The sequence below is a fragment of the Heloderma suspectum genome, chromosome 6 (assembly GCF_057233095.1).
Source record: "Heloderma suspectum isolate Gila_16-S chromosome 6, 16-S_ref, whole genome shotgun sequence".
Lineage (NCBI taxonomy): Eukaryota > Metazoa > Chordata > Lepidosauria > Squamata > Helodermatidae > Heloderma > Heloderma suspectum.
In genome coordinates this window covers 51996843-52016364 of record NC_139463.1, presented here as the reverse complement: position 1 = coordinate 52016364, position 19522 = coordinate 51996843, and the positions used below count along the sequence as shown (strand labels likewise).

At 53.3% G+C, this 19522-nt stretch overlaps 1 protein-coding gene across 4 annotated transcripts in view; it reads right to left on the bottom strand.

Annotated features, from left to right (window-relative positions):
- Window positions 1–14760, bottom strand: part of GRN (granulin precursor) — a 28080-nt gene extending 13320 nt beyond the window's left edge. Inside the window, exons 1-9 of one of the 4 annotated variants that reach the window (XM_084804313.1) lie at window positions 14257–14760; window positions 13374–13530; window positions 11013–11159; window positions 5972–6056; window positions 4975–5096; window positions 3081–3219; window positions 2816–2922; window positions 2108–2237; window positions 351–448 (exon numbers count right to left, since the gene is read on the bottom strand). In XM_084804313.1, coding sequence (XP_084660439.1) covers window positions 351–448; window positions 2108–2237; window positions 2816–2922; window positions 3081–3219; window positions 4975–5096; window positions 5972–6056; window positions 11013–11159; window positions 13374–13530; window positions 14257–14639 — 1368 coding nt within the window. In that variant the 5' untranslated portion in view covers window positions 14640–14760. Of the gene's footprint in view, window positions 1–350; window positions 449–2107; window positions 2238–2815; window positions 2923–3080; window positions 3220–4974; window positions 5097–5971; window positions 6057–11012; window positions 11160–13373; window positions 13531–13988 lie in introns of all 4 variants that reach the window. The other 3 variants (XM_084804315.1, XM_084804314.1, XM_084804317.1) reach the window with 3 other exon arrangements.
- Window positions 14761–19522: the final 4762 nt, after the last annotated feature.

Here is a 19522-nt window from a genome sequence, read left to right as displayed (position 1 = left end):
CAACAGCAGGCATCGTCGGCTTGTGTCGCCATCACATTCCACACCTCTACCTTGCCTTGCCGGAATAAGAGCCACCGAGGCCCGCTGGGAAGGCTCCCCACTGCTAATCCAGGAGCTGTGGTCTATGTCGCAGGCAACTGTGCCGGACAGGTGCAGAGTTACTGCTTCCCCAGTCACAGACTGGAAATAAGGGGATCCCCCTCCCCCCAAAGGACCCCCCCCCCGGTAGCCTTCAGGCTGGGGGTGGAGCCTGGGAAAGGGAAGGCCCTGACCGCAACAGACCCCAAGCCTGCCTCCAGGGCTCGCATGTCTGCTCAGCACGGGCATGGGGCAAGCGGAGGCCCTCGTACCTCCTGCAGGGGGCAGCACTCCCACGTGCCTGAGGCGCTCTTGCGGCAGCTGCTCCCCTCTGGGCACGAGCCGTCCGCATCACCCTGCACGCCGGGGGCTGCAGGGAGGAGAAAGCGGGGGGGGGGGGGAAGAGAGAGGGTTATGTCAGAACGGGAACAGGGGGTCTTCCCCCATCCCATGTCTTCTTCTCAAGCAATTGACAGTGCAAGCTGGGGTAGGCAATGTGTTGCCCTCCAGATGTTTTGAGCTAAAACTCCTACAATCCCTGACCACTGGTGCTGCTGGATGGGGCTTAAGGGAGTTCCTACCCCTGATGTAGACAGCCTGTGGGGAAGCACCATCCCGCCAAGAAAGCTGGAGTGTGGGGAACAGCAGGGAGGGAGCCTCAGTGTCAGCTAACAGCTGGTCCAGGGGAAAAAAGGCTCCTGCATTCCCGGCTGGGGGGAACCACCCCACTTTCAATTTCAGAAAGGAAGGCAGCAGGTCATGTCCTAAATCACAACAGCAGGAATAGCCCCCCATAGATACAGCCATGTCCTTAAATCATGTTAAACATATCCAAATGCTGCAGCAAGCAAAGCTGAATTCTGAAAATGTATGCGTTCTGCTAACATTGTTTCTCAGCTTACATATATAGTGCTTTCCTGATAAAGCGCAAGACATGACCTATACATTATTAAGATACGCATAATTTGTTCCATTTTTGTTTTTTACTCTTAGGTAAAATGTTTACTCTGGGGCAAAATTTATTCTGCTTCTGCAGGCCAAGAAGTCCTGCTGGCAAGGAGCTGTACAGGTCACCAACACCCCACCCCACACTAAGCCTGTTGAACAACTCTGAGATTTCAACAGATGTGGCTCAGAACAGTACACTTTTTGAAACCTTTAAAGCTAGCAGCTTCCTGTTAAAGAAAGGAAGTCCTCTCAGGAAGCTGAATACTGCACATGCCACATTTTAAACTTTTTTAAACACTTTGCTGTGCTTATGCACTATCATGGCATACAGACATAAGAACATAAACAGCAGCCCTGCTACGTCAGGCCAAGGCCCATCTAACCCAGCTTCCTGTTTCCAACAGTGGCCAACAAGATGCCTCTGGGAAGCCCACAAACAAGGCATGACTGGCAAGAGCCCTCTCCTGATGCTATTCCCACCCTTTCTCATTTAACCAAACCGCAGAATTAACCCACAAGCAAGGGATAACACCCCCCCACCCCGCTTTAGAGGCACGTAACAGGAAACCCAGAGCATGAACAATTCCAAAGCTGACTGGGGTAATGCCCTGTTCATCACCACGCATGAGGACAGCTAGACTGCAATCGCTCTGGAGTTGAATTCATGTGGGAGATATTTATCTGTTAAATTTAAATTGTAACTAAACTAATGAACAATAAGCAATAGCAAACCATAAGAAAACAACATCCTAGCCCCAAACCACAACTGCTTATCTGCACAATGTCAGTTAGCTGTGCTTGGCAGAGTATCCCTTTTCTGTACCATCTCTGTTCCTGCCATTAGTTCCAGATGTCTTGTAAATCTGCTCTCTCCTCACTGGGGTCTCTCCACAGCTGCCTGCGCCACCCCACTTCCCTCCTCACTTGTTTCCCACATTCTGTGTCCCTCCTTCCAGTACTCCAGCATTCCCTCATCACATAGGAGTTGTCATGACACTGACAGTGCTTCTTCTGGCTTCCTGATATTACACGACACACTCCCTCTGCATGTCTCCCTTGCATGGCACTGAGCCCTCCTCACTTGCTTGCAGGTCCACGGGGGAGCGGGTGATGGGCCACAACCAGTGCAGGTTCATGGTGCATTTGGAGTGAACTAGGTCACACGTGGTGCCCTGTGGGCAGCAGTGACGGCGGTCGTTGCAGCACACAGCCTGGTGGAACAAAGGAAGAGCAGTGGTCACGGGTCATGAGCCAGCAAGAAGCCTGGCTGGGAGGCAGGGGCTGGTGGGCGCCAACCCATGCCAAGCATTCTGGCCCTTGGAGGGCTGCATATGTTGCACATCTCATTTTATTTATTAGCCACCCAATCACCTGGATTCTTTGGGCGACACACAGTTGAATGATTTAACACAATTAAAATATAGCATCCAAAAATACACACTCACAAACACCAATATAATGTTCAGAACAGAGAAAATAACCTGATTGCAGAAAGCTAAAACAACCTGAAAGGGCAAAACATCCCTTCCCTTACTCACATCACACCTGGGAAGCATCCCAGTGCCGCCTTCCCCAACTTGGTGCCCTCCAGATGTGTTGGACCCTAAATCTCACCCTTCCCGGCTAGCACAGATCTTGGCCATGCTGGTGGGGGATTACGGGAACTGTAGGCCAACACCTCTGAAGGGCACCAGAGGTTGGGGAAGGCAGCCCGAGGGGCGCGCAGGAAGCTCCAGGGACCAGACGGGCACTCCAGGCATCCAGCTGCCTAGCCGCGCTCAACACTCACGTTCTGCAAGGGGCAGCAGCCGTAGCGGCTGGACGGAAGCAAGCAGCAGGTGGCGCTGTCGGGACAGCTGGACCGATTCCCCGGGCAGAGAGTTTCCTGAGGGGGGCCTGCGGCGTGAGTGGAGATCAAGAGGAAAAAGAGAGTCAGGAAAGAGACACGAGGCCTCTGCAGAAGGCAGCAAACAGCTGGCCTCCGACTCTGGCCCACCCAGGCATGCTGGACAGAGGCAATAACTGCAATGCCGCCCCGCCTCCCTGTTCCACACCTGATGCCAGGGCTGGCTTCTTTGCTGCGAACTTCTTCCCAAGAGGCTGCTCCCCAGAAGCTGCAACGCACTGGGCAAATGCAAGATCACAAGTCGTGCCATGAGGACAGCAGTGGATCTTGTCTGCGCAGCAGGATGCCTGGGAGAAGAAGGAGACTGGTGTGCCATCTCTCCTCATCCCTGCCCCCCTCTGCCTAGGGCATTCCAGCAGGCAGGGCTGTTGTGAAGAGCATGGCGCTGGGCACATGGGGCGGGACCCAACCGTGTCCTTGCATACACGGCCAGCACAGCCAATCCTGCCAGCGCACGGCCAGCCCCACCTGCCCTGTCCGTGTGCGGCCCCTGCCACTTGCGGACTGGCGCTCCCGAGGGCAAGCCCGAAGCCAGCAACAACGCTTGTTCCTGGGAGGGGCGAGCTGGCGGAGCTCCATGAGTGCTCCACTGCTCGTCCCTTCCAGAAATGCATGCAAAGAGCCCGCTGGAGTCTGTTCATTAATTCCATTTCTTTAGAAGCCGTATTTGTCTTTCTTTTTTGTAAATGTTCTTTTATTGAATTGCCATGCATAGTACAATTTCAGCGTCAGCTCAAGGGGCAAAGATTCTCCAAATTTTTGCTAACCAGCTTCTAACGGTGAGTACATTGTTTCTCGATTTGGTGGCTATTAATATTTTGGCTGCTGCAAATAAATGCCACGCATACTCCTGATATTTACTTAACACTTCCCCTTCCTAATAAGGTAACAAATGGGTCTAATGGCATTTCATAAGCTAACAAATGGACGGCACAATCCTATCGGGATAAGCCGCCGCCTCCGAACTTGGAGGTGACTGCCTATCCAATGCAGGGCAGAAGAAGCGTGGGGGGGATCATCCCCTCTGCGCTTCAGCTGCCCTGCATTTGTGGCTAGACAGCCGATTTCAGCTACCTAGCCGTGGGACCTCGAAGCGCGGGAAGCGGCAGCTGGATGACATGTAGGATGTGTCGTACCAGCATTCCCTGCCCCGACATGCCCCCAGGAACGCCCCATTTTTGCCGCTCTGCGCTCCTCGCCCGAGCTGTTCCACGCTGCCGACGAGGCAGTGCGGGAGGGGGTGGAGGTCGGTTCTCAGGGAACCGACCTATCCTCTGGCTGTCTAGCTGCTGACTAGCAGCCACAGGATTGCGCCCTGAATAGCGCTTACTATTTTTCCCAAAAATGCACCATACATTTTTCAGACAACTCCACCTTACATGCTTAAAAAATGCATTTCCTCTTTTACAGCACCAACATTGATCTGTTCCTTTCTTATTGATCTTTAATAGCCATACTGGAGTAAAATACCATGTATATATACTTATACTGATCCTCCAATGTTTGAGCATTGGTTCTACATTTTTGTTGCAATAATGCAGTTTCAGTCATTTCTCCCCAGGTATTCATAAATATGTTGCCCTTTCAATCATCTACAAATAATGTTTTATAAAGTCTAGATGACAATACTTTTTTATTGGATTCCTTCATAATTAATTCTTCATAACAACTTAAAGTTTCTCTCATAAGCCCTTGATGCTTTTTCCTCTCTATGTAACTACATAGTTGCAAATATTGAAACCAGTGTGATAGTTGTTCACCCATTTTTAATTCTAATTCAGGTCTATTTAAACAAGATCCATTAACCATTACATCCTTAAACACTGTTGTCATAAAATATCTATTCCCACAGGATGCCACCAGTGGATGCCACCACAGGATTCATCAGTGATTAATTTTAAAGTCATCACTGTAAATAAATGGTTAGCAGTAATATGTTTGGGGTGTGTGTGTGTGTGTGTGTGTGTATATATAACACACATGCACACACACATACACACGTGTATATATATTTGGCTTGCCGATATATTTGGCTCCCATACCTCAGGCATTGGGCAACAACCCCAGGATCCATCAGGCATCACACAACAAGTCGCATCGTCTGGGCACTCTGATTCACCATCTGGGCACTGAACAGCACTGACTATAGCAGGAGACGTCAAAACTAGAAGTAATTAAAAATACTTTTTTTGCAAGTTCTATCAAAGTTTTGAAAAACTCTTCAGATCAGTAGCAGCGTAGCTAACACACACATTGCCACTGTGCACATGAGCCAGGAGCAGGCCAAGGGAACATAAGGGCCTGCTCCATTTGGATCCCCCCCCACCGCCCACAGGGCTAACTGACATCAACTGTCCTGTGGGAAAGAAGGCGCAAGGGAGACAGGGGCAAAGAAAGGGACTACCAGGGTCTGCTTTATCTGAACCCCCGCCCCTCCTCACAGTCAAATGAATTCTCACAGTCAACTGAATTCTTTCCTCCTCCCTCCATCCGTTTTTCCTCACGTGTCCTGTCTTTTTAGATTGTAAGCCTGTGGGCAGGGGCCGTCTTTCTGGTGACTGATCATAAGCTGCTCTGGGAGCCTTTTTTGGCTGAGGAATAGGATATAAAACACTTTAAATAAATAAATAAGTAGCTATACACTGTCTTAAAAGCAGTGGCGGGAGAGAGGGGGAGAGAGAGTAATCAAAGACTGCGTAACACAGCTCCTATGAAAAATGCACTGGCTGCCAGTTGGCTTCTTGGCCCACTTTAAGTTCTATACGGTCTAGGTCCAGGCTGCCTGTCTTAAGCAACCCTCCCGCCTTCCACCGCAAGATCTGCAAAAGCTTTCATGTTCTTTTGCTTAGGGAAATAGCAACCCTAAGCAAGCGCCTATTTTACTGAATCCTTGGGCTTTGCCTGCCCCAGTGGTACTCGGGAAACAAATGAAGACCCTTCCCTTTAGAAAGGTTTTTAGCTGAACCTCAGCTTCTGTTACTAGACAATTTTATTGTGGATATTTGATTCCTCCTCTTCCACCACCATGTGCCCAAATACCTTCACTTTGTAAGCACAACTGCCCATCAGCACTGCAGCAGGAGCCAAGGGGGCAGCAATGGCGTCCGTCGGCACAAGAGATGGCCTGTGGGAGAGGAGGCAAGAGCCAGGCAAACACTGAAAAGCATTCAGAAGGAGCCCCCAGAAGCCCGTCCCTCCATGGGATTTTGCAGACCCCTCCACCGGTATACCAGAGAGTATACCAGTGTTCTCCAACCTTGGGCCTTCCAGCTGTGCTCAACTACAACTTCCATCAACCCCAGAAGTATGAGAAAACTGGAAAGTATGCAAAGTAGATCCAACAAGAGATAACTAGCCTCAAGATGCTGGAAAAATAGTTTATTCTTTTAAGAAGCCCAAAATGTTTTGGCCCAGTATATTATTGGGGGCCTTCCTCAGGAGAATTCTTAAAGCGCCTTCAGAAAACTCTGTCAGGACTGTCTCATACATCTGAACACAGGCAGGTTCCCCTGAAGAAGGCCCCACATAATATATTGTATATTCTGTTTAAGAGTGTCCCTGAGGAAGGCCCCAAGAAAAACAGATTGTTTTTCCAGCGTCATGAGACTAGTCCTCTTTTTGGTTCCATCAACCCCAACCAGCATAGCCACTGCTGGCTGAGGATGATGGGAGTTGTACAGCCGGCCTTCGCCAGCTTAGAGCCCTCCAGCTTGGCTGGATGACTTTTGAGAGGAGAGCTGGAGGGGGGGCACAACCCCCGTGGAAGCCAATCCTTCGGAAGAGGTGCAGAGTGATTCACGCCGCCTGGGACCCAGATGGGTTGGGGTGATGGCTGTGGCTGTTTCAACGGTATGACCGGGACGGGGGAGCCATTCTGCATGTGCTCAGAGGCACCTTCCCCCCTTTTGTATTCTGGCCAGACTGCAAGTGGAGCTCACGTGAAGCGCTGCTGCTGCTGACGGTGCCACCGCCACCACCAGGATCAGCACTGCTCTCTGCTGCAGACTTCTGCCTGGCAGAATGGTCCACCATTCCCTGCAGGACCAGAACCAGCTGTTACTGGCCACCTCCACCTGTCCCTCCTTGGCAGGAGCTGCAAAAGCTGACTGGCTGAGGGGGTGGGCCCCTTTGGGGCGCTCCTTCGGGGAGTGGCGAGGGCACCACCCCCTTCTCAGGCAATTGTGTGCACGTGCACATGTTCTGGGCGAGTGAGCTATCCCGGGGTGAGAGCGTGGGATAGCTGGGGAGGCTGAGTTCCAGCCGTCTCTTAGGTGAGAGCTGAGGGGCAGGGGCAATTGGCCAGGGTGAGAAGCTAGCCATAGCCTGGAGGACAGCCTTCTGTGAGCGTCTAAGTGTGGAATGCTTGAGGGGGGAGGGGGAGTAGGCCTGTTTTAATGCTACAGTTTTTACTGGCCTGGTTGGCTGTCTGGCTGCACTGGCCTTCTGTTGTTAGTTTTATATAATTTTAGAGCTGTACATGTGCTTAGGTGAATCCCAGGGGAGGGGGAGAAACAGGGTGCCCCTCTTGGAATAATCTTGGGCAGAGGGAGGTATAGCATTGGGGGTTGGACATGTGAGGTAAGGGAAAGGCAGGACAGATATTTGAAATCTGTCCCATCTTTCAGTCCTTCCCCCATACCTCGAAATCTAGGTTGCCCTACTAGCCCACCTTCTGATCTGTTGGTGCTGCTTTTGGATGCTTTTGGTTAGTCCTTAATAAAACAATTACTATCCATGACTTGATTGTGGGCGAAGGGGCTGACCTGGCGTGCATCACTGAGACCTGGATGGGTGAGCTGGGTCTGTCTCAGCTTTGTCCACCCGGGTACCCAGCGCAGCACCAACCTAGACTGCAGGGTCAGGGAGGAGGAGTTACTGTCATCCGTAAGGATTCCACCTCCCTCACGAGGAAACCCATCCATCCTAGCACCAGTTTTGAGGGTCTGTTCCTTGTGTTGGGCCAAAGAGACAGAACAGGGATGCTGCTGGTGTACTGCCCACCCCGCTGCCCAGCAGTCTCCCTGCCTGAGGTGGTCTCGGAGGTGGTGCTGGAGAACCCTCGGACGGTGGTTCTGGGGGACTTCAACATGATGCTGAGGCTGCCCTGACAGTGCCCGCTCAGGACTTCATGGCAACTATAGGGCTATCTCAGTACATCACTGGCCCGACACTTGTGGCAGGACATGCCCTGGACCTGGTTTTTGCAGTTGGGCAGAAGAGGGATGATCGGGGGGGGGGGGGGGCGTTGTCATGGTCAGATCATTTCCTTGTGAAGTTTGGTTTGGTGGTAGCAGATCCTCCCTGCAGGGGCGGGGGACCAATTAAGATGGATTCTTGAATGCTCTGGGGGATTTTCCAGCTGACAGGGCCGGCGATTCAGTCGAGGCTTTGGTGTCACTATGGGATAGTGAGATGGGAAGGGACATCGATACAATCGCTCCCAAGTGACCACTCTGGTGCTGTGGAGCCCGTAATTCAACTTGATTTATAGAAGATCTATGGGCAATGAAACAGGCCGGACGATGGCTAGAGTGCAGGTGGTTCAGGTCTTGAAGCGAGTAGCAAAGACTTTTGTTGTGCCTATTATGCAGCAGTGAGGATGGCAAAAAAAAATCTTATTATACATCTATTATTTCATACTCGAAATGTCGCCCAGCAGAATTGTTCCGAGTGGTGAAGGGCCTGTTGGGATCTTTCTCAGGCTCAGAGAAGCTCGGACTGGAACCCTCGGTCATTTGCTGTGATAAATTTGCTAGGTGCTTCGAGGAGAAAGTCTCTCGTATTCGCTCAGAACTTGACCCCACAGTTATCGCAGAGTCTAGGGAGGTGTCCAGTGTTCTGTCTGGTTGTGTTTCTTGGGATCAGTTTCAGTTGTTGTGGACAAGACGCTTGAATTGGTCCGTCCCACCACATGTAAGCTTGACTCTTGCCCATCTTGGCTAATCCGATCTAGCAGGGGTGGAATGGCTGGGTGGGTCCAGGGGCTGGCAAATGCTTCACTCTGTCAGGGGGTGGTTCCTGCCGCCTTGAAAGAGGCTGTGGTGCACTCTCTCCTGAAGAGACCCTCCCTGGACGCACAGGTGTGTGAGCACTATGGCCCCATCGTTAGTATCCCCTTTTTGGGCAAGGTGCTTGAGCGTGTGGTGACTGGGCAGCTTCAGATGTTCTTGGAGGAAACTAATTATCTGGACCCATTTCAGTCTGGTCTCAGGGCAGGGTACGGCACTGAAACGGTCTTGGTTGCTCTGACTGACGACCTACTCCGGGTGAAAGACAGGGGAAGTGCTACCCTGTTGATCTTCCTGGATCTTTCAGCAGCTTTTGACACCATTGATCATGGTGTCTTGCTGGATCGGCTCTGCAGGATGGAAGTTGGGGACACTGTGCCACAGTGGTTCTGCTCCTACCTGCAGGGCCGATTCCAGAGAGTGGTGTTGGGGGATTCCTGTTCTACCCCGTAGCTTTTAAGCTGTGGTTAAAAGCCACGGGGTTCTATTCTATCCCCCATGCTGTTCAACATCTATATGAAGCCGTTGGGAGAGGTCGTTAGGCGTTTGGGGGTGGGGTGTCACCAGTACACTGATGATGCTCAGCTCTATTTCTCCTTGTCGCTGGCTGAGGCGGTGAAGGTGCTGGACCAGTGCCTGGAGGCTGTAATGGGCTGGATGAGGGCCAGTAAACTGAAGCTAAATCCTGACAAGACGGAAGCTCTGTGGATTGGTGGTTCCCGAGTCCAGGAACTGGGTAAGTGACCTGTCCTGGATGGGGTTGCACTCCGCCTGAAGGAGCAGGTGTGCAGCTCGGGAATATTCCTAGATCCACTGGAGCGCCAGGCGGACTCTGTGGCCCAGAGTACTTGGGGCCAGCTTCGGCTGATCCACCAGCTACGGCCTTTCCTGGACAGGGATACTCTAGCCACAGTGGTACACGCGCCGGTAACTTCCCGATTAGACTTCTGCAATGCACTTTACGTGGGGCTGCCCTTGAAGACGACTTGGAAGTTGCAGCTAGTGCAAAATGCAGCAGGTAGACTGGAACACCTCATAAAAACCACATAACACCAGTTTTGAAGGAATTGCACTGGCTGCCAATACCCTTCTGGTCAGAATTCAAGTTTTGGTGAAGACATTTAAAACCCTAAGTGGCTTGGGACCTCGATATTTGAGGGAGCGCCTCTCCCTATATATGCCTGCCTGAGGACTGAGTTCTGTTGGAGGGGCCCTCCTCTGCATCCCACCAGTGCAAGATATGCACTATAGTGGGATGTGGGAGAGGGCCTTCTCTGCTGTGGCACCCTGGTTGTGGAATGCCCTCCCCTTGGAGGCCTGATGGGCACAGACATTGGTCTTATTTTGGTGCCAAGTAAAAACATGGCTTTTTACCAAAGGCTTTGAGGGCTAAATGCATTCCCTAGCACATTGTTTTAACTGTTTTATTGTTTTAGAGTTTAACTGGTATTAGTTTAATAGTTTAATATGTTTTAAGGTGTTTAAATTATTTATTGTTTTATACTTTTTAAATTGATTTTATCTGTACACTGCCCTGAGATCTTAATGATATAAGGCGGGATAGAAATGTTCTAATTACATAAAATAAATAAACTCCAGAACCACAGCCCCTCCCCCTGCCCTTGGTTCAACTGGGCAGCAAACCCATGTAAGGCCGGGGAGCAGAACAGTTTCTGGGTGGGGGGCCCAATTACCAGATGATGTCCATGGGCAGGGCGGCACCTGTGGACCTTGTATCCCCCCTCCCCATTTCGCCTTTTTCAAATTGCTGCTCTCAGCACAAACAAAGGGACACAGCAATCACCAGGAGAAGCAGCTAAGTGCCAGGCTTCGTCTGGCACGTCCCGACCTCGAGCGCCAGGCCACTCCCCAGGTTTGGAGAGAGCAGATGCCACCCACGTCCCCATGGGGACTCTGCCAGAAGGTGGGGCTGGGAGGCTCCACCCGACCCTGCGTTAGGACCCAAGGAGGCTCTGCAGGGAGCTGGAATCTCCCTCTTGGCAGGTGTTGGAAAGGGCCAGGAGCCCCCTGCCCCTCGCAAAGCTCCTGCCCTATTCTGCTCCACAGCTCACCTGTTCCCAAGGGCAGCAGGCAAAGGAAGCATCCAGAGTACGTAGACAGGAGTATTCCATGGGACACATGGAACCATCAGGGCACACAACACCGGCAACCTCATTCAAGCTATCTGTGTGCAACATGCGTAGCGATGCCCCCGTGAACTGTAAACAGGAAGAGGATGCATGAAAATGGGGTGCAATTCTGCTCCCCACAACATATTCATGCAAGCTGCAAGCCCCCACACCTCCTCTCAGGGAGCAGCAGCAACAGAAGCTGGCATGGAAGAGCAGTTAGAGAGAAGAGGTGGGCCTGTGGGGGCATGCTGCCGACCCTGGCTTTTTTTGCAACCCCACAGCCTCCCACCACTGAAATCTGGCGGCACGGCAGCAGGGAAAAAGCTTCACAGTAACCCCCTATTTTAAAGCAAAACAACTGCAGTGGCAAAAGGGGCTATTATAAACTGAAATAGCCCCCTTCTCCCACCACTGCAGCTTGCTGCTGAACTACAACAGTTTCACTTTAAAACAGGGGCCTTTTTGGAGCTGTTTTCCCCTGCCACCACTGCACTGCTGAATTTCAGTGGCAAATTCACCAGTGGTGGGGCACAGCTGTGGTACCTGGTTGGGGGCAGTGTGGCTCCCCAATCCGTGGACATTGTCTACCCCTGGTGTAGAGCAACGTTGGGAAACAAACTGTTAGTAACCAGAATACCTTGCCTTCAAAATGTTCGGCACCAGCCAGTACGGCCATAGCCAGGGATGCTGGAAGATGCAGTTCAGCAACATCTGGATGGCCACAGTTTCCCCACCCCAGATTTAGCAGATACAGTATATCGCATGCTAGCAGTTTTCAATTCCTGCGCCTTCAGGAAACCTTTCTCATCTAACCTGATTGCCAAGGAACCCCTGTGCACTGTGGGGGATTCTAGGGAACATGGTATGGGCAAAGCAGTTGCTACAAACAGGCCAGAGTTTACTGCTTATCTCAGGGAACCTATTTTATTGATTTGATTTGTACCTTGTCTTTCCACCAAGAAAAATGGCACTCGAAGCAGCTTACAATCACAGACAAAACTTGATTTTTTTGTCAAGAACAACATCCGATCCTTTCATGATAAAGCCCTGCTTGGACAAAACGGTCTCTGAAGGACAGCAGAGAGGGAGCCAACCCAGCCCCCCGGGGCAGGGAGCGCCACAGCTGGGGAGTGGCTGCCAAGCAGGCCCTCCTTCGCATCGCCACCAAGCGCACCTCCACAGGTGGCGCCTCAGAAGACCTCAAAGCCCAACCAGGCTCATGTGGGAGAAGGCGGTCTGTCAGGCAGCTGGTCCCAAGCCCTCGGCCATGACCAGCACTTTGAAGTCTCCCTGGACACAGACAGGCAGCCAGTGTAACAAGGGAGTTATGTGCTCACTGCAACCGGAATAGGGCTATCATCTTGGGCTAGGGACACTCCCCCCTTACTCTCCTGACATGGGCAGAGGGCTGAATGGGGAGGGGTGGGATTGGCTTGGTGCCCCCGAGACTCCACAAGTCTTGGCTAGCCTCGTAGCCAGCCATGTTTTGTACTGGCCTTGGACCCTGTCCTTCCCCTCAAGGGGCACTGCCGGGCCCACCCCCTGAGTGGGGACAGGGTGAGGGTACTGGGGCTTACCCCTGTCATTCCAAGAGGTAATGACACAGGCACACAGAAAGACGTGAGACATCCTACTGTTTTCCAAGGCTCAGCACAATGTCAGTAATATGTCAGTTAAGTGGATCAAAGAATGATGCTGACTTGTAAGACTTTTTTCTGTCTGAACATGCATAGGATTGCACCTTAAGTTTGTGTTACTAGATAGTACCAAAAAGATATTGCCAAGAACAACAGATTACAGAATATAGCAAGTACAATCAAATACATTTTGCAAGTGATAAAATACTTTGGGAAATCTGTTGAAAAACTGGATTTATTTATACACCAAACTGCCTGAGTCCAGCATACTTAAGACACTCCTTCCACGGCTACATTCTACTTTGAATGTTATGACTAACTGGGAACACTTAAGCACATCAAACACACATTACACCAGGTCCACAAAATATGCATTCGTGGTGGTTGTTCCCAACTTTGGAATTATCTTTCCCTGGAAACTCAAAGCCCAAGCTTGTACATCTTCCAGAAATAGCGCAACAAGTTTTTATTCAAACTAGCTTTGGATGCCAGGGAAAGGGAAGAGTAATTACATTTGTTATCTATCCTGAGCGCTTAGGTTAGAGCAAGTTACAAGAACCAATAAAAAAACACATATGTATATTCACAGAATTTAAGGATGACATAGGGACCTATTTGTAAGAAATATTCATCACAGCAGTTGCCACCCAATAACATTTCCTACCTGAGGCTGGTTGCAGCAGGCATATCCACCCCCTCCAGGAACCTTACAACAAGTAGAGGATCCCTCACATGCGTGTCCATCAGGGCACCGCAGAGAAGACGCTGTCCTGCCCAACACTATGCACACCATCAATTGTGCCCACATCCTGGCCATGAACCTGAAAGGAGAATGATGCAAAAAGGAATGCACCGTACAGGTGAGCCAGTGATGTCCTGCACACTACCGCACTGCTACGAAATGCCAGAGACCAAGAAGACGACCCTCGCCATGCTCCCCGATCATAAATTGGGAGGTATGCATCAAGCACGTGGTGCACAATTCTGGCCTACAGGAGAATGCGACTCAGCTGCGCAGCTGAGTCAGCTGGCCTAAAGGAGCCCCATGTGACAGTCATAAAACCAGCACAGGAGCGTCACGTGGGTGAACCCCGTGCTGGAAGAGGGCCGATTAAGGGCTACTCTGACCCTGTCTTGGCCCGGAGAGGTCCCGGCGCGGGCTAGGCCAGCGCTGCAGGTAGCGTGCATCCCCCGCCCAGCTCCGCCATGCGCAAGAATCCTCTCCCGGCACAGCTGTTTTTGCACAACGCGCTTTCACGCGATGCCCTGAGGCGCTCACAAACAAGGGCCCGCGGGTGCGCTCCCCCAGCGAAGCTCGGGGCACGACCCTGCCCCACGAGCACGCCGCTGCTAAGGCGCCCCAGCTTTGCGCCGTGCCCCCGGGGGCGTCCTCCGCGACCGCGTCTCGCGCCAAAGCGCGGCGTTCGGCCAGGCACGACGGAGCGGCGCCGCGCAGCAGCCCGCCCCTGGCCCTGTCGCTGCGCGAGGCGGGCGGCCCAGCGCTTGGAGCGAGGCGCACAGGCCCTCCTTCACTTATTGCTACACACGCGGGCCGGGGCCGGGGCCGCGGCGAGCACATCTGGCCGTATCTGCTGCAAAACCGAGGGCGGCCCGGACGCGATGCTGAGGCGACTCGCGGCGGCCGCCCTCCCGGAGCCGGGTTCGCGGTGGCCAAGCTCAACGTGGAGGACGCGCTTCCGGTTATGCGAGACGTCGCACTCGCGGGCGCGCGACGGGGAAGCACGACGGAGAGGCGCGCACTCACGGGCAGCCCGGCGCCAGAGGACCCGGGCTGCACCCGCTCCGACAGGCCGCGAGGACGCGCGGGGCCCGGATCCGGGGCGGCGGTCTCTCGCACCCCGCCAGGAAGCCCTGGAAGGAGAAGGCGGCGCCCCACGCGGCGCCGGCCCAAGCGGGCGAAGCCGGACATACGTTTCCGCGCAACACGCCGCGCGGGAAGGCGCCTCGCTCCCCGCCGAGCCGCGCTTGTGGCCCCGCCCGGCAGCCGCGCCGCGCAGGAGCCTCTCCGTGGGAGGCGGCCCGGCGGCTTCGCAGCGCCGCCTCTCGTCGCTACGCAGGCGCGCTCGGCCCCGCACCCGGGGGCAGCGCCTGGCTCCGGCCGCGACCCGCCAGGGGCCGGGAACCAGGCCTGGCGCCGCGGGGGGACGGCGCCGCAGGGCCGGCAGCGGGGACGCCGCCAGGCCAGCCCCAGGCCCGGCCTTCCGGCCCAGCCGCGAGCGCCGGCGGCCTGGCCCGGCGCCTCTGCCGTGCTCCCGCTGGCTGCTGGGGTGCGCGCCGCGACCCGGGCCGCCTCGGCCGCTCCCCGGCGCGCTCCCGGAGCTCGGGGGCGGCGGGGCTCGGCTGGAAGGGCGCCGAAGGGACGCGCCCGCGAGGCGACGGCCCGGCGGGGGGCGCGGCGCGGGCCTGCTCCCGGGCACGCGGGACGGCTGGCCGGGCCCCCGTGGACAGGGCCCGCCGCCGCGAGGACGTCCAGTCGCCGCGCAGGGCCAGCGGGAGGGCCGCGCTCTGCGCCTTTTCTCCCGCCGGGCGCAACGGCCGCAACGCGTTAAGAATGCTTCGTTTGGCGTCGCTGCAGGGAGCCGCAGCCCGGGCCCGGCTGAGCGCTGCGAACCTCGGCTTGCCGGCCGGGAACCAAGCGCAGCCTGCCGGACGGGCGGAAGGCCCGGCGCCTGCTGCTTTCCCGCTGAAAAGCCGCCTGGAGAGATGCCGTCTATTCGGGGGTGTCAAACACGGCCCCCCCGTGGGGCGGCCCCCTGAAGGAGGAGGCCCGGGCGTTGACGGCGCCCCTTGCGTGAAGAGCGCCCAGGGCAGCACGGGCCGCTGCGCGGAGGCGGGCGTGGGAGATGGCAGCGGGCGCGGGGCAGGAGCACCCGCCTTCCCTCGGCGGCTGTCCCGCCAGCCCGGCCTGTGTTGGGCTGCTGCCTGCTCCTGGCTCGGGGCCGGGACGTGGGGCCGAACCGCGGGGGCTCCAGACGCGGCCTTTGCAGCGCCCTGCCTCTTTCAGGCAGTTTTGCAGGGGCTCCGGGCCATGCTGTCTTCCACTCATAACCTTCCTGGGAATTAAGGGCAGACCAGTAATCCTCCAGCACCACCTTCTGAAATCGGCCTTCGGAGTCGGACTGGCACCTCTGCAGTGCAGTACCTCCAACGCCCAGCCCAGGTAGCCCATCAAGAAGGATACCATGATTGATGGTGTTGAAAGCCACCAAGAGAAAGAACAGGATCACACTTCCCCTATCTCTTGGCAAAGATAATCCAACAGGGTGACCAAGGAATTTCCACTCTAAACCCAGACCTACAACCTGATTGAGATGGATTTAGTTTCATTCAAGAATGCCTGGGGTTGGCCAGCAACCACCTACTCAAGCACCTTGCCCAGGAATGGGATGTTGGTAACCAGCCTATAGCTGTTAACATCTTCCAGGTCCATATCAGGCTTTTTCAGGAGAGGCCTAACTACTGCCTCCTTTAAGGCAGCCAGCACCGCTCCCTCTCTCAAGGAGGAGTGGATAACCAGCAGGACATAATCTCCCTATGGGATGTAGTAAGCCATGAATGCATAGGTGGTCAACTGTACTTGTCAAGCACCTTGTCCACATCCTCAGGCTTCAACAATTGAAACTCATCCAATGAAATTAAACCAGTCCATGCTCTGGATACCTCTGCTGATGAGATTGCATGAACAGTGGTGTCCAAGTCATGACAAATGTAAGTGACTTTTATCTTCAAATTGTCACACAAACCCATCACAGTGTGCTACTGAGGGTTCCACCTCTCTCCCCCCAGAGCAGATTGCAGAAAGCCATGAACCACTCAGAAAAGCTCTGCTGGACGACATTGACATAGGAAGCTGCCTTATACTGAGTCAGACCATTGGTCCATCTAGCCAGTATTGTCAACACAGACGAGCAGTGATTCTTCAGGGTTTCAGGCAGGTGTTTTTCCAGCCCTATTTGGAGATGCCGGGGATTGAACCCGGGACCTTCTGCATGCAGAAGATCTGCCACTGAGCCATGGCCCCCTGAGAAATTGCAGTGTTGGTGGAAAACAACTCCCTCTTTGCCATCATTGCTCCACAGAGTAGGCTCAGCAGTGACCTCTAACCTGTGTTCAGTCAAACGTGACATGAGACACCTAGTTCTCTTTCCTCTGAGCTGAAGGCAATAAATGCCCTGAGCTCAGGTGTATATCAAGGAGCTACCTGGGTTCTGCTCAGAGGGAGAAGGCACTTGCGTGTGGTCATGTCAACTGCCTTAGAGTATACATTCCATACTGTAACCAGAGCTTTGACAGGAGCACCAGCTATACCAGAGTCCACTGTAATCCATGGGAATCCATTAGCCTCCATGGGCAGACCATAGGGCCCTCACCCTTGCAGAGAGTCTAAACCTCAATAAGAAGGGATCCTACCATGACACCAGGATAGATGTTAATTCCCCCACTTTCAGATCACCATCTTCCTGCCCAGTTGAGAAACCAAATCAAGTGTGTGGTGTCCTACACTGGACAGTGAAATCCTGAGCTGCCCTGAATCCAGAGCTTTGGCATGGAAGTTGAAATCCCCCAGAACCATCACCCTAGGAGTACTCAACACCAAATCTGAGATCAGCTCAGGGAGGGAGGGTCATGGGCAGTGAGGTGGGTGGTACACCAGCAGAATCCTTAATCTGTCCCAGGCACCCAACATAAGATACCCAGCACTCAAAACTGGCACTTAACAGGAAGCCTAGAGAAGAAAATGGAATTCCTGTAGACCACTGCAAGCCCATTCCCATCAAGTCTATGTTGGTGCTGCATGAACTACCCAGGAGGACGCAGCTGAGAGAGACGAACCCCTCCCAGTTCCCTCACCCAGGTTTCAGCAATCTACACCAGGTCAGCCTGCTCACCCACACTTAAACCATGGATCAGGGAGATTTTGTTCTGGACCTGGCATTCAGCAACAGCACCTCTGGACCCCAGGGCAAGCTAGTAAGTCAGCCAGGAAACAGCTGGTTGGGGGAAGAGCCAGAAGAGGGGACAGGCATCACTAGCCCCTCCTCCTCAAGAGCCCTGCTAATCTTCCAGCACAATAGCTGGAATGGCCTTTAAGCGGTGACCCTAGGAGCCCTCTGCATGGGAGCACCTGGCATGTCACGGGATCATATTGGACGTATCCTTTTTTATTGCTGTGAGTGTGTGTGTGTGTGTGAGAGAGAGAGAGAGAGTGTAGAATCGGCCCCATACCATATGGGGAGGAATTTTCTTAACCCTTTCTCCAACACTGCAAACGTAATGAAAATCACCACCCAGATGCAGGAAGGAAACTTCTATTGGCAGCTTTTTAATATTTCTATATGTCCTATACACATTTTAAGGTTAAGGCTCATTGAGGTTCCTAGAAAACATGTATAGGATATGGCTCCATCTCATACTCTGAACTTGACTTGTGGCACATTTGTCCAAAAATGGAACATAAGAAGCAGACACACTGATTCAGACCACTGGTTCATCTAGCCCAGTATTAGGTCTGTACTGACTAGTGATGTACGAAAGTCACTTACCTGGTCCCGCAGCTTGCTTCGCGGTGGGGGGGAGGCGCTTTGGTTCTCCCCCTGAAGTTCAGGCCGGGGGGGGAGGCGCCCCGCCTCGTCCGGCCGAAATTCAGGCCGGGGGGGGGAGGCGCCCTGCCTCGCCAGGCCGAAATTCAGGCCGGGGAGAAGCGCCCCATCTCCCCGGCCGCAAAATAAAAAGTGAATGGGAAAAAAAAACCCACCCGTGATAGGCTACATAATGATTAACGTAGCCTATCACGGCTGACTTTGGAAATCTAGCCGTGATAGGCTACGTTAATCGTTATGTAGCCTATTACGGGTGTTTGTTTTTACTTTATTTTGTAATGGCAGCGGCGGCAGCCGGTCGGAAGACCGGCCGCCGCCCCTGCCCCCGACGAAACGCCACCGGGACCCGCCGCCGAGAGGGACATTCGCATGAGGTAAGTCCCATTCGGGGGGGGGGGGTGGCGGAGAATTTCACCAACAATTTCGGGGGGCCGAATGCGTTGGCATTCAGCCTCCCCGAGATTCGTGGAGAAATTCACAGCCATCCCTAATACTGACTGACTGCAACTCTCCGTCTTTCTCAGCCCTGCCTAGAAATGCAAGGGATTGAACCTGCGACCTTCTGTATGTAAAGCATGCGCTCTATCACTGAGCTATGGCTCTATGAACTCTTACTACTGAATTGGAATAATAAGTACCCAAAACCAATTCGTTAAATCCCATGTATTATTAACATTAGCAATGGTTTTATTCATATTTTATTGGCATTATATACAAACATAACCAGCTCTGTTTTGTATGTATGCATGTATTACTTTGCAATTCCTTGACAGAATAAAACATTTGAAATAAATAGTATTATACTTGTAGGGGAGAGCTGTGGGTCCTTGTGCAAGAAGGGTCATATATGCTCATAGAATCATAAAGTTGACAGAGACCTTGGAGGTAATCATTCTCATCCAATCCCCTGCTCAACACAGGATGTAGCTACAACATCTCAGACAGATGGTCATCCAGTCTCTGCTTAAATATGTCCAGCAAAGGAGAGCCCACCACCCCCTGAGGCAATCTGTTCCACTATCAAACAGCTTTTACTGGTGGAAAGTTTCTCCTAATATTTAGCCGAAATCTGCTTTCCTGCAATTTCCACCCAGTGGTTCTAGTCCTGGTTTCTGAAGCAACTCTGCTCCATCTTCTGCATGACAGCTCTTTGAAGAGGTTGGGGGAATTGTGGTCCAAAAGGTGAGGTCAC